This window comes from Thunnus maccoyii, chromosome 2, assembly GCF_910596095.1.
Source record: "Thunnus maccoyii chromosome 2, fThuMac1.1, whole genome shotgun sequence".
NCBI lineage: Eukaryota > Metazoa > Chordata > Actinopteri > Scombriformes > Scombridae > Thunnus > Thunnus maccoyii.
Window position 1 is genome coordinate 1,951,754 of NC_056534.1, and position 12,728 is coordinate 1,964,481.

General features: G+C 40.4%; 1 protein-coding gene across 1 annotated transcript; it reads right to left on the reverse strand.

The window, feature by feature from the left end:
- Positions 1-2,270: 2,270 nt before the first annotated feature.
- On the reverse strand, positions 2,271-4,574 carry LOC121913298 (E3 ubiquitin-protein ligase TRIM39-like). The gene is made up of 2 exons (XM_042435978.1): positions 4,503-4,574; positions 2,271-3,923 (listed from the first exon to the last, which is right to left on the reverse strand). Exon 2 carries the CDS (start codon positions 3,912-3,914, stop codon positions 2,271-2,273), a length of 1,644 nt encoding a protein of 547 aa, XP_042291912.1. The 5' UTR covers positions 3,915-3,923; positions 4,503-4,574.
- Between the last annotated feature and the right edge of the window lie 8,154 nt (positions 4,575-12,728).

Genomic DNA, 12,728 nt, shown 5'->3' on the forward strand with positions numbered 1-12,728 from the left:
AATGAAGAGAGGGAGTGGCGATAGCGAGCACAAAGCAAGTGAACGAGAGATATAAAATGTTATTATCTGATTGTTTCATGGCAAACAAAGTGAAATGTACCCCTCTCATCCTCAACTGCTCCTAAATCGATACTAGAGCACTTCCTTGTTCTGACATTGACGAGACAAAATGAGAGCATCATTGCGAAACGGAAACAATAATCGATTTATATCTGATTAATCGCACAACCCTAGTTTCTCTTCACATGTGTTTCCCATCATGGATCCATCACATTACAATGTACATTAACTATGTACATTTGTTAACATGAAGGACAGTGAATCTTTTAAACATGCATCAGTTTAAATCGTTTGTTTTCATGTCTCTAATCCATTGCCATGTAAGTATTGACTGCTGTGTCAGTATTCTAGTATAAATACTTTTGGCCAAATCCACAAAAGGATTGCGCTGCTTTTGCGGCGGCTAAACTGGTGCAAATGAGACAAAAAGATAACGTGTAATTCACAACGCACCCGCAAAGCAGCCTGGTCGCCAGAATAAAACGTTGGCATTGTACGTTTCTGCAAACCACAGAGACGTTGAATATCTACGTTTCAACACGTGAAATACGTATCAGATCAACATTTCTACAAACGTATCATATCAACATTTCTACCCGTTGAATAATGATGTTTTATGGTGTGACAACGCTGTGGTTAAGGTCTGGTTAGGTTTAGGCACAAAGACCACTTGGTTAGGGTTAGGGAAAGATCATGGTTTGGGTTAAAATAAAAATAAAAAATGAAAATAAAAATGGCCGATGTCTCACTAAAACAAAGCTGGTTTTCTAGCCAGAAAAAGGGCTGCAAATGTCCTGATGTCTCGCTAAAAACACCCGCTTTTGTCAGTTGAAACGGGAAGCGGACATTGGTTGTCCAACTTGCTGCCGACAAACGTACTAACCATCCACCTGCCCCTCCTCCTCCTATATAGGAAAGATCAACTCATATCACGCATGTGAACTAAGTCACTTTAGAAATGTCGAGATAATACGTTTTGTTGACATTTTGATATGATACGTATTGTTGAAATGTTACAGCCTGGTCGCCAGAATAAAACGTTGGCATTGTACGTTTCTGCAAACAGAAACGTTGAATATCTACGTTTGAACACGTGAAATACGAAGCGTATTAACATTTCTATAAAACGCATCATATCAATATTTCTACAAAATGTAGCATATTAACATTTCAACAATACGTATCATATCAAAATATCAACAAAAGGTATCATCTCAGCATTTCTACAAAACGTATGATGTCAACATTTTAACAAAACGTATGATGTCAACATTTTAACAAAACGCATCATCTCAACATTTCTAAAGTGATGTAGTTCACATGCCATCTATATGAGCTGATCTTTCCTATTAAGAGGAGGAGGGGTCGGTGGATAATGCAGCAACTTGGAAATTAGCAGAGAGTACGGTTCGAGACCTCCTCGAAACCAATGTCCACCTCCCGTTTCAACCGACAGAAGCGGGTGTTTTTAGCGAGACATCGGCTGTTTTTTTTTTTTAATTTTTATTTTAACCCAAACCATGATCTTTCCCTAATCCCATGATCTGTGTGCCTAAACCTAACCAGACCTTAACCACAGCGTTGTCACACCATAAAACATCATTATTCAACAGGTGGAAATGGTAATATGCTGCGTTTGTAGAAATGTTGATATGATACGTATTACACGCATTGAAATGTATATATTCAATGTTTCTGTGGTTTGCAGAAACCTTCAATGTCAACGTTTTCTTCTGGCGACTGGGTTGCTAATTTCACTCCGCTTGTCTCCAGTGTGTGGGTGCGCGCACAGCTGTGCACACCGCACCTGTCTCTGTTTGTATAAGATGTTTATCTCCTGAGTGCTGACTCATGATAATAATGAATATGATGTTAATTTAGACATGGAGCAGGATGTGTTTTGGTTGTAGAGCGGATGTTTGTTGTTCGCTATTGTTTCATCTGTACATTTGTGTAAATAGGTTTGGCCTGTTGCGCAAAATAGTTTGTGAATAGGATCTTGACACAGGGCAGATTGCGGGTGCAAATATTACACAGTTCATGGTGCTATTAGTGGGCGCAATGCATTCTTAGTGGATTTGGCCTTTTGTAGTCTACGGTGTATACTTACACAGTAGATTCAAAATGTCCAGATTGATTATATATATATATACTGTACATTATTGGCAATGCTTCATTGCCTAATAGATTGCAGATCATAAAAAAATAGTTTAGGCAGTTTGATTGACAGGACAGATGATCAGAGGGGCGGAGTTTTTACCATCATCATTAATACAGGGATTGAAGTATGGGTAGAGTTTCCCAGTGAAGGAGCAGCCAGTAAAGGAGTAGATAAGAGCTGCAGCATCTACGTCATAAAAGGAGACCAGACCCTCCTCATAATCCACAAACACCCCCACCTTCTGAGGCTGAGACTTCAGAGAGAGACGGACTGAAGGGCTATTACGAGCTTTGTACTCATTTCCATTTCTCAAACATATAGTCCAGAAACCATCCTGAGGTCTCAGTGTGATTTCTCCCTTCCTCTTGATCGACTCTCTGACCACTCCTAAAGCCCAGTCAGTCTTCTCTTTAACCTGAACCTCAAAGTAAAATCTGCCTGAAGAGAAACTCTGCTTTCCTAAAACACTTACATAACGTGTAAATCTCTTTGGGCTGTCTGGGAGATTCTTCACCACATCACCACAGTTCACTCGTTTCTCATCATCAGACAGGATGAGATGAGGATTTGCTGTATCGGGATCAAGAGTCACATCCACTGCATACTGCTGGACCCTCTTCAGCTCAGCCTCAAACAGCTTCTTCATCTCTTTACTGAGCGTCTCCTCCAGCTGAGTCACAGCTCTCACCACAGTCCCCTCATATGATGGTGGACGGACGCTGACCTCTGTCCAGTCTTTGGTGGGTGGAGCAGCTTTCAGGGACGGGAAGTTTTGGAGGAGGTGGAGGTGGTCTTCAGAGCGTGAGAGCTCCTCCACCTCAGAGCTTCTCTTCTTCAGCTCAGAGATTTCCTGTTCCAGCTCTTTGATGAGGTCTTCAGCCTGTTTCTCTGTCGTTCTTTGCTTCTCTTCATTCGTCTCAATGAGCTCATTCAGGCTTCTCTCAACAGACTCCTTCAGAGCGGTGAAGACCTGAACACCTTCTGCTATCTCTCTGTCTGCATCTTCCTTACTGAGGTCGACTGACTGTTTGATCTCTTGAATCTTCAGTTCTCTCTTCTGGATCATCTGCTGAATTTCAGCCTCTGTCTTCCCCAGCTCTGCCTTCTTTCCTTCATATTCTTCTTTCAGAGGAACAAACTCATGTGTCTTGTGGTCTAAAACAGAGCAAAGCATGCAGACACATGTCTGGTCGGTCTTACAGAACAGCTCCAGAGGTTTATCGTGCTTCATACACATCCTGTCTTCCAGGTTCTCCACAGGGTCCATCAGCTGATGTCTTTTCAGACCTGAAACTGTCAGATGAAGCTCCAGGTGAGTCTCACAGTAGGAGGTCAGACACACCAGACAGGACTTCAGGGCCTTCAGTTTGGTTCCAGTACAGACGTCACAGGGAACTTCTCCTGGTTTGGCAGTTTGTTGCTCTGAGCTGCTGCTGCTGGCTTTCTGTTGAGCTTCCTGTCTGAACTGAGAAACAACCTCATTAAGCAAAGTATTGATGTGAAGCTCAGGTTTTGTGTGGAAAACAGTTTTACACATGGGACACAGGTACTGGTCATTAATATTCCAGTTTTCAGTGATGCAGTTTTTGCAGAAGTTGTGTCCACATGGTGTGCTGACTGGATCAGTGAACACATCCAGACAGATGGAGCACAGAAACTGATCTTCAGATCGCAGACAGCTGGCAGCAGACATATCTACACGCTGAGAACAAAAGTGAAAACATGTGAAAAATGCTAAATGGAGAAGCTAAGAGGAGTGGCTAAATGACTCAGCAAATCTGTTAGCTAATAGAGAAAGGAAATGTAAATGAGAAGGGGAGTTGTCCTTTTAAATTCCTGATTGAAAGCTCATTAATTATTGAATAGTTAGCCTAATAACAAACAATAACATGTGAAAATGGACAGTAGACATTTGTTAAACAAGAAAAAATTTGGAACAAATATTAAAACTTGCATATGCTAAAGATAATGATCCACCAGGTGCAGCAGCCCCTCACAACAAGAGCAGATGAATTGAGATATACATTTTCTTCATCAGTGTAGTTGGAATATGATTGAGATATTGTTCTTGAAGAACAATTAATATATTTCAACTTTAAAACAGATGTGCCAATAGTCAGATGAGAGTACAATAAATTTCCTCTGGTGACGGGTCTGACTTGCATTTATTTGACAATTGTGAGTTTAAAATGAAGAGTGTAACCTCTTGTTTGAGAAGAGCTGTAAATGTTCTGTTACCGCTGGTTATTGAAACACAGTAAATATTATCAGCTGCACTCACCAGTGTTTGAATCAGTTGTTGAGAAAGAACTGAAGAGATTTTTCTTCAGACAGAAACAGAAACAGTTGTGTCGACTGCAGCTCTTCTGTGTTTCTGACTAACTTTATGTTTCATTTGATGAATGTGACGTTGAAGCTTCTCTTTGCAGTGTTGCTCCACCTCTTACTGCAGCTGGTTTGGCAGGTTTTGTTTCCTCCCTCAGGTTTAGATGATCACAGTTAAACACATCTGGCACAAGATGAAATTAATCTCCAGGGAGACATTTTACTTCTGTTATCTTCTTTTTTTCTGAAGAGTCAGTTTATTGCAGCTCACAGAACGGTTTTCACAAAAACAGATCAGGTCCTCTGCAGCTCTGAAAAAATCTGACTCTCAGTCCAAAGTTCAGCTCACTGTTTGTCCTGAAATGTTTAAACTGTTTCATGTAATTCTTCTATTTTCTTCTCTCCTGTAGTTGTTGCTGAATCATATGAGGAAGTTGAGAGGTGTGTGCATTCTGTCTCTGCCTTTATCAAACTGTCCTCTCTGATGTGTGCTGTTATACTGACCTCTGCTGGACACAGAGGGGGAAACACATACAACAAGTTTAGGACTCAATGCTGGACTAAGTCACTTGTTTAAAACAACCTGTCATAAACTTGTTCGAAAACCTTTTTTAACCAATTCAATTTAGACTTGATACAGATTTGGTATCTTTGTAAACTTTGGGATGTTCACTAGAATTTAAAGCTCTGTTGGTTTGAACAGAGTTTCTCTTCATGTGTGTTTCTCATGATGGATCCATCACCACTGAAGAGGTTAATGAATGAATAGTGGGAGGATATTGAGGCAGTAAAAAGACAAGTAGAAGGTGCAAACCCAACATACATAAAAAAAATTTTAAAAATTAAAAAAAACACACAAATGCCATAATAATGTCATGGACTCATTGTGTTTGGATTCCTTGTTTTTTTGCTCTCTTGGTTACACTTCTGTTCAGTTCTTTTGGTCGTTTGATTTTGATCGTTTATAATATTTTGGTTGATGGTTTGAATGACTTTCCTGCATTCTTGGTTAGCTTGTGGTGTTGTGTACTTGGGTTTGTGTTCATGTGTATTCTTGGACAGTTTAATGTGTGCTGGGTTGTATTTTGACCATTGTGTTTTCAAGGTTTTGGTTTTCTGTTTTTTTCCCTCCTGTGTTCCTGCACTCCTCCCCAACCCGTTTTCCCCTCCACACCTGCCCTACATCATGTTTGTTAGCTCTGCCCTGGTCTCAGTGCCTTCCCAGCCTATCAGCTCCCAGCCTGCCCTTGTGTCTTGCCACCTGTTCCTTGTTGTTTGATTAGTTTAGTTTGCATTTAAATCCTAGTTTTTAATTAAGTCTGGTTGGATCATTTATTGAGTTTAGTTGCCTTCATGCACTTCTGTATTAGTTAATAAATATATTTTTCAGTTCCTTGTGTCTACAAAGGTCCTGCATTTGGGTCCACCTGCTCCACATTTCATGACAAATAAAGGTCCAGTAACAGGGTCCACAGTGGGCTGCCCTGTTTAAGTTTGTTTTTCGAACACTTACATTTATTCACAGCCAGGTAAGAAGAAAAAATGAAGAAAAAATAGTGAAAATTGAGTACAAAACTAAGCATGTGGATTGAACACTGAATAAAATGCTAAAACATCTTTCTTTTAATAAAACAGAACAATGACCATATAGAACCACATTAGAACACAATAAGTACATAATAAATCAATCTCCTCAAGGGCATCGGTTGATCTCTGCCATTTATCTTCTGGTCCTTCTGGTCATGGGGAACCAAAATGTTAAATACTTGACAAAGTAAATAAGAACAAACAAAAAATCTGAACACAAGGTCTGGAAGCAGACTCAAGAGCAGGAAGAAAATGTTGCACACTCTGGCTCCATATGCATTTCCCTTTTATCTGGATGACATTTTGGCCCTCAGGCCGTCTTCAAGATCAGCAATCACTGTAGGACACACTCTAGTAGCATAACTGATGGTGATTAAATAATCATGTTCCACCATTAGGTTGAGAAAAACAATAAAAAGGCCTTCAGCAGATCAAAACTTTTAACAAACAGTGACGGAAACTAGAGCCAATCAATTCTCTTCAAATAAAGTGACAAAAACTAATATGTTTCATACCACATATACAGATTTAAATTTTACATTCCAGTCCTTTTGAGTAACTGCTTTGGGCCATGCATGGGCTGTCTTACATGGGGGCCCATGTTGGATTTCTGTGGGTAATCCCTCAGTGGGTTGCCCACAGAAAACCCTCACTGGGGCCCAGAAGTGCAAAACTGCTGAGGGCCTCGCATGGGCTATCCCACAGGGGGGCCCATGTGGGCTTTCTGTGGGCAAGCCCATAGTTTACTGCTCTCAGATAACCCTCATGGGGGCCCAAAGAAACAAAACTGCTGTGGGCCCTGCAGAGGCTAACCCACAGGGCGGCCTGTGTGGGCATTCTCTGGGCAAGCCCACAGTGGGTTACCCACAGGAAATCCTCAGGGTGGCACCAAAGGGCAAAGCTACTGTGGGCCTCAGCTTTCACCATAGTACCCTCATATGATGGTGGACGGACACTGACCTTTGTCCAGTCTTTGGTGGGTAGTGCAGCTTTCTGGGACGGGAAGTTTTCTTTCATGTTAAGAAGTGAACTCCAGAGCTCCGGAAGAGAGGAGAAGGTTCTCTGTCCTCTGAAGCGATCATATCATCGGTAGCGTCTGACAAAAAGAGAAACAGTGAAACATAATTTTGAAATTTAGTAACCCTGCATTATATTAACATGAGGGGCACAGTTCTTATTTGCGGCCACTAAATCTGCCTCAGGATTCTTAATTAGGAAACGATTCCTATCTTGAACAACATTTAGGAGAGCTCCAGAGGACTTCTCACCTATTATAGCAGCTAAACCTTCACTCTGACTGCTATCAGTGGAGGAAGGTTCGCCGTTCTCTGAAGCATCCTCATCATCACTGATATCTACTGAGAGAGAGATAATTAATAATAGTATGCAATTTAGCTATGACAATAATGTATATCACTTGTGTCAATAAAGCTGATTTGAATTGATAATTGCTATATCAGAGTGGAAGTGAAGACTTTACCACTGACAGTGAAAGCAGAGATGTTTGTGTTAATCATGGTAGACAGATGAAGGTCGTCTGTGTGAATGTGGAAGTTCTTCAGTATTAAAACAAATAAATAACATGAACGTAGCGTTTCTGTCTGACCTCCACAGTCTGGATGTGACAGATGGCGTCTTGTGTGAACAAGTTAATATCTTGTTTGCATAAGATTGTTGCAGTTTCTGTCTTCCTGTGACTGACCTTCTGGTCCTGAGCTGCTGTCTGATAAACTCTGCAGCAGATCATTCCTGTTGATCTTCTTCAAAAGCTTCTTGGTCACCTCCACAGCTCCAGGAAGTTGGTAGGTCTGCACCATCAGATCCACAGTGTCCTGTCTCTCTGCCTTCTCCAGCTGGGATGCTTTGATGGCTTGGTGGCCTTCCAGACTTTCATCCTGTAGGAACCACTTGAATTCCTCAAATTCCTTCTCAGTCAAATCCTCCAGAGTTTTCAACAGGTCCTCCTCTGTCTTCATTTCTCCCTGTTAAAATCACAGAATGTCTTCAACATGAAGGACTTGCCATTTCAACAAACACTAGTCCACAGCCAGATTTTCACCCCCATGGTCATTGTGTTTAAGTCTCTGATCCTGCCTGCTTCCCTTTTGGATTCTGCTGACTGATGACTTGTTATCAACCTCTGCCTTCAATCAAAAACTCTTTTTAAACTTTTATTTTATCTGCTCTGTTGCTGAGTCTTGCTTTTGAGTCCAGACATCATCTACCAGAAATACTGGAAAATCATAAATGTAACACACATGAATCACTGATCACTGAAGCAATAGAAATGCTTAATTTAGAAATGATTAAGTTAGAAAAGGCAGCTGTTAGACGTTTTTGACTTCAGTTAATAATTGTTGTCACAATTGTTGTCAGCCCCTATGGGGGTGGTGGTGTAGCATATTGTAGGGTGTGTCTTCCTCAAGCTCGGGTCCTCTACCAGAGGCCTGGAAGTTTGAGGGTTCTGCGCAGTATCTTAGCTGTTCCTAGGACTGCGCTCTTCTGGACAGAGACCTCAGATGTTGTACCCAGAATCTGCTGGAGCCACTCTCCCAGTTTGTGAGTCACTGCCCCCAGTGCTCCAATTACCACTGGCACCACTGTTGCCTTTACTCCCCACATCCTTTCTAGCTCCTCTTTCAGCCCTTGGTATTTTTCGATCTTCTCATGTTCCTTCTTCTTTATGTTGCTGTCGCTTGGGATTGCTACATCTATCACCACTGCCCTCTTCTGTTGTTTGTCGATCAACACGATGTCCGGTTGGTTAGCCATCACCAGCTTGTCAGTCTGGATCTGGAAGTCCCGCAGGATCTTGGCTTGGTCATTCTCAATCACCTTAGGAGGTGTCTTCCATTGTGACCTTGGGACCTCCAACCCATACTCAGTGCAGATGTTCCTGTACATTATGCCAGCCACTTGGTTATGGCGTTCCATGTACACTGTTCCTGCCTTCATCTTACACCCTGCTATTATGTGCTGAACTGTCTCAGGAGCATCTTTGCACAGCCTGCACCTGGGGTCCTGTCTGGTGTGGTAGATCCCTGCCTCTATTGATCTTGTACTGAGTGCCTGTTCTTGTGCTGCCATGATTAGTGCTTCTGTGCTGTCCTTCAGTCCAGCCTTTTCCAGCCACTGGTAGGATTTCTTGATATCAGCCACTTCTTCTATCTGTCGGTGGTACATAATAGCATAATAGCATAATTCTTCACTTCTTCACTTAGCAATTATGTAATTGCCAACAATACTCTGCCTCACACGGGGCACCATTTTGTTGGGCCTTGGCTACAAGTTTGGCTATCAGCAATAATTAATGATTATCAAGATAATTATTAACTATTAATTAATAATAATGGGGCACCACCCTGGACTCAGGGAAAAATCGATTGATTAGTGTACTAATCAATCTGGAACTTTGATTAATAATTAACTTAATAAGTATAGTATAAAACAAAATCACCATATCAATAGCTAGTTATGGTTGAAGGATTTTGGAGTTCTTTGCAGAGCAGAGGTTGGCAAAACTCATTCTTGTGCAACATTAAAACAGACAACAGATGTATCCAAAAGCATTTATTTAACAAAAGGTAAAAGAGCAAAACACATAATATTAATCTAGCTAAGTACTTATATAGAAGTGTATGTGTGTGTGGGTATGTGTGTGGAAGACAATGGCAAGATGGCTGAAGTCACCTGGTGACTGAGCACATGGTATGCAGACAATATGGCCAACAGAGGGAACTACAGAGATAAAAGGTCAGACCATGTGGTGTCTTAAACCACATGTGCCGCCTGAACCAGAGTTGCAAAACTGGGTTTTAAACCTCTTAACTGTGTGGTTGGAAGGATGGAATGCGAGAACAGGTCATGCGTTTGATGGATTGGGTGTCAGCATTGAAGACAATATCAAAAATAATACATTTGTGGACAGACTGAAGAATGATTCATAAAGTTGCTGATAAATATCAAAGTTTGACTGCAAGAATGATGCCAGGCACCAACAACAGGCTGGAGGGCGGAAACAAAACTTGAAAATAAAAAAATGTTAAGAATCCTTAAGAGACAACACCCATCTTACATGGAAAAATGTTTTATTTACAAAAGTTGTAGGATAAGATAAGAGATAAGATTAGCCTTTATTATCCCCCTTTGGAGGAATTGGTCACAGGCATTCGAGAGAAAACAGGTGACATAGCAGCACACAGCCTCTCTACATACACACAATATATCAATATACATGTACAATCAAACTACAGTTAACATGCAGTATCACACACAGATCCATACACACCAGAACACACACACCAAAAATACTACATAATTCCATACGCTAAAATATTGCACAGATGCCCTACATCAAGATACTGCACATTATCCCCAATAAGATCCATAATGCCCCCCCAACACACACATACACACACACACACACACACACACACACACACACACACACACACACACATACACACACACTAACTGATCACTACTTACAAAATGTAAATTTCAGTCCAACATGTAAGAATATCTCTTAGGATCAGAGGGAAACAACACAATCCTTTACAGCTCTACTGTACAGGTGGTGTTCTTCCTGTCTGGTATTTGGTATTTGAGTTTAACAGACAGGTTACCAAACCATGTCGTGATGCCATAGTGGATAATAGATTCAATGGCTGCTCTGTAGAACAATAATAATAATAATTCTTTTATCCACCCCATGGACCCTGAGCCTTTGCAGAAAATACAGACGCTCACTGATTCATGAACAAACCTACTCCACTTGATGAGCCATTTGTAACTTAGAATACCTACGTACTTGTATGTTGTTACCTGCTCAACTCTCTCCTCGTGGATTAAAACCGGACTGTGATCACCAACATTGATTATTCATTGTATGATTACTGATATATAAAGTTAAGCAATTTTGATTTGCACAGAACTGTAACATCTTTTTGATAAGACTCATTATGAAATGAAAATCATGAATTTTTCTTTCTGAGTTAAGCTGAAGTTTTGTGTTACTGCTGAAACACAGTAAATGTTTTCTTCTGTACTCACCAGTGTTGTTGAGAAAGATCTTTGAACTCAGGTTAAGTTTCCTGAAGACAGAAACACAGAGACGTGTCTCGACTGCAGCTTCGTGTCACTCTGACAAACTTTCAGTTTAATCTGAAGAGTCTGACGTTGAACCTGTCCTGTATTTCTAGTTCTGCCTTATCTTGTACTCCAGCTCGATTGTTTAGATGTGATAATATTTGGCACAAATTAATCTCAAGGGAGATGTGTTCCTACTTCTGTCTTCTTTTCTTCATAGTTAGTCTGTAGCAGCTAATTGATCACTACTTACAAAATGATTTCAGTCCCACATGTAAGGATATATCTTAAGATCAGAGGGAAACAACAGCACCTTTACGGTCCTCTACAGCTCTGCAGCTAAATTACTGTCAGTTACTGTCAAAAACACATTACTGTCCAAAGTTCAGCTCACTGTTTGTTCAGTAATATTTTAACTTTTTCTTGTAATTCTTGTAATTTCTTCTTTCTTGTAGTTATAAATTAGATCAGGAGTTTGAGAGGTGTGTAACAAACTGTCCTCCCTCTGTTATGTGCTTTTATGCTGACCTCACATACAACTTCCTCAAACCTCAGTGACTTTTAGACAAAGACTCTGATTTCAAGATAAAACACTTCAACAAACAGTTAAGAGTAGTTTCATTCACCACAAAATGTGTTTTCTTTCACTTTACAGCATCTGTTTTAGTCTCTGACAGATGATGAACTTGTTATAAAACCTTTTTAAACAATGTTATTTGATAATTATGGTATTCAAACACAGACCAGCCATCCAAAGTGATAAAATACTGATTGATCTTCAGATCACAGACAGCTGGCAGCAGACACACATACACACTGAGAACACATGGAAAAGCATAAAAAGTAAAACTGTAATCAAAGATTTCTGGATAAGTAGTTTTAATATCTTGAATAATGATTAGTGTAATTACGAAGGACATCAACAACAGGCAGTTGTGTGGAACAAAACTAACAAAGCAAAGTATGGCAAGAATCCTGAAGTGGAAATGCCTTATGTACCTCTTACAATTTGCATGATTATGTTGGACAGTTAAATGTGTGTTTTGATGTCTATGTGGAGCTAAAACACCTGAGACCTCAAGGTGATACAGCCAGAGTCAAAAATATCATGCTCATAGTGGCATAAAGGTTACCATGACAACCGTGCTGCTCTTCACTGCAGACAGAATGAAAAATATGTCAGGCTTGATGAATATAAGGAATGTTTAGGATCATTGGAGCTGCTTTATTAAATTATGACTTTGAAATAATGTTCTATATAATTATATAACTAAAAGGAATAATTTTATAGCATCACTGTAGTGAAACAACAGTGAGGCTATAACTGAAAGGAATGTTTTACTGTCATCCTAGTTTAGAAAAAACACTCACCTGCACGTGGCTTTAAGACAGCACATTTACAACTTAAAGGACCAGTGTGTAGGATTTAGTGACATCTAGCAGTGAGGTTGCAGATTGCAACCAACTGAATACCCCTCTCCTCCCCCTTCCCTTCCAAGCATGTAGG

Bases quoted from the DNA above. Each gene is read 5' to 3' on its own strand.
- LOC121913298 (XM_042435978.1), bottom strand. From the start codon at position 3,914: ATGTCTGCTGCCAGCTGTCTGCGATCTGAAGATCAGTTTCTGTGCTCC.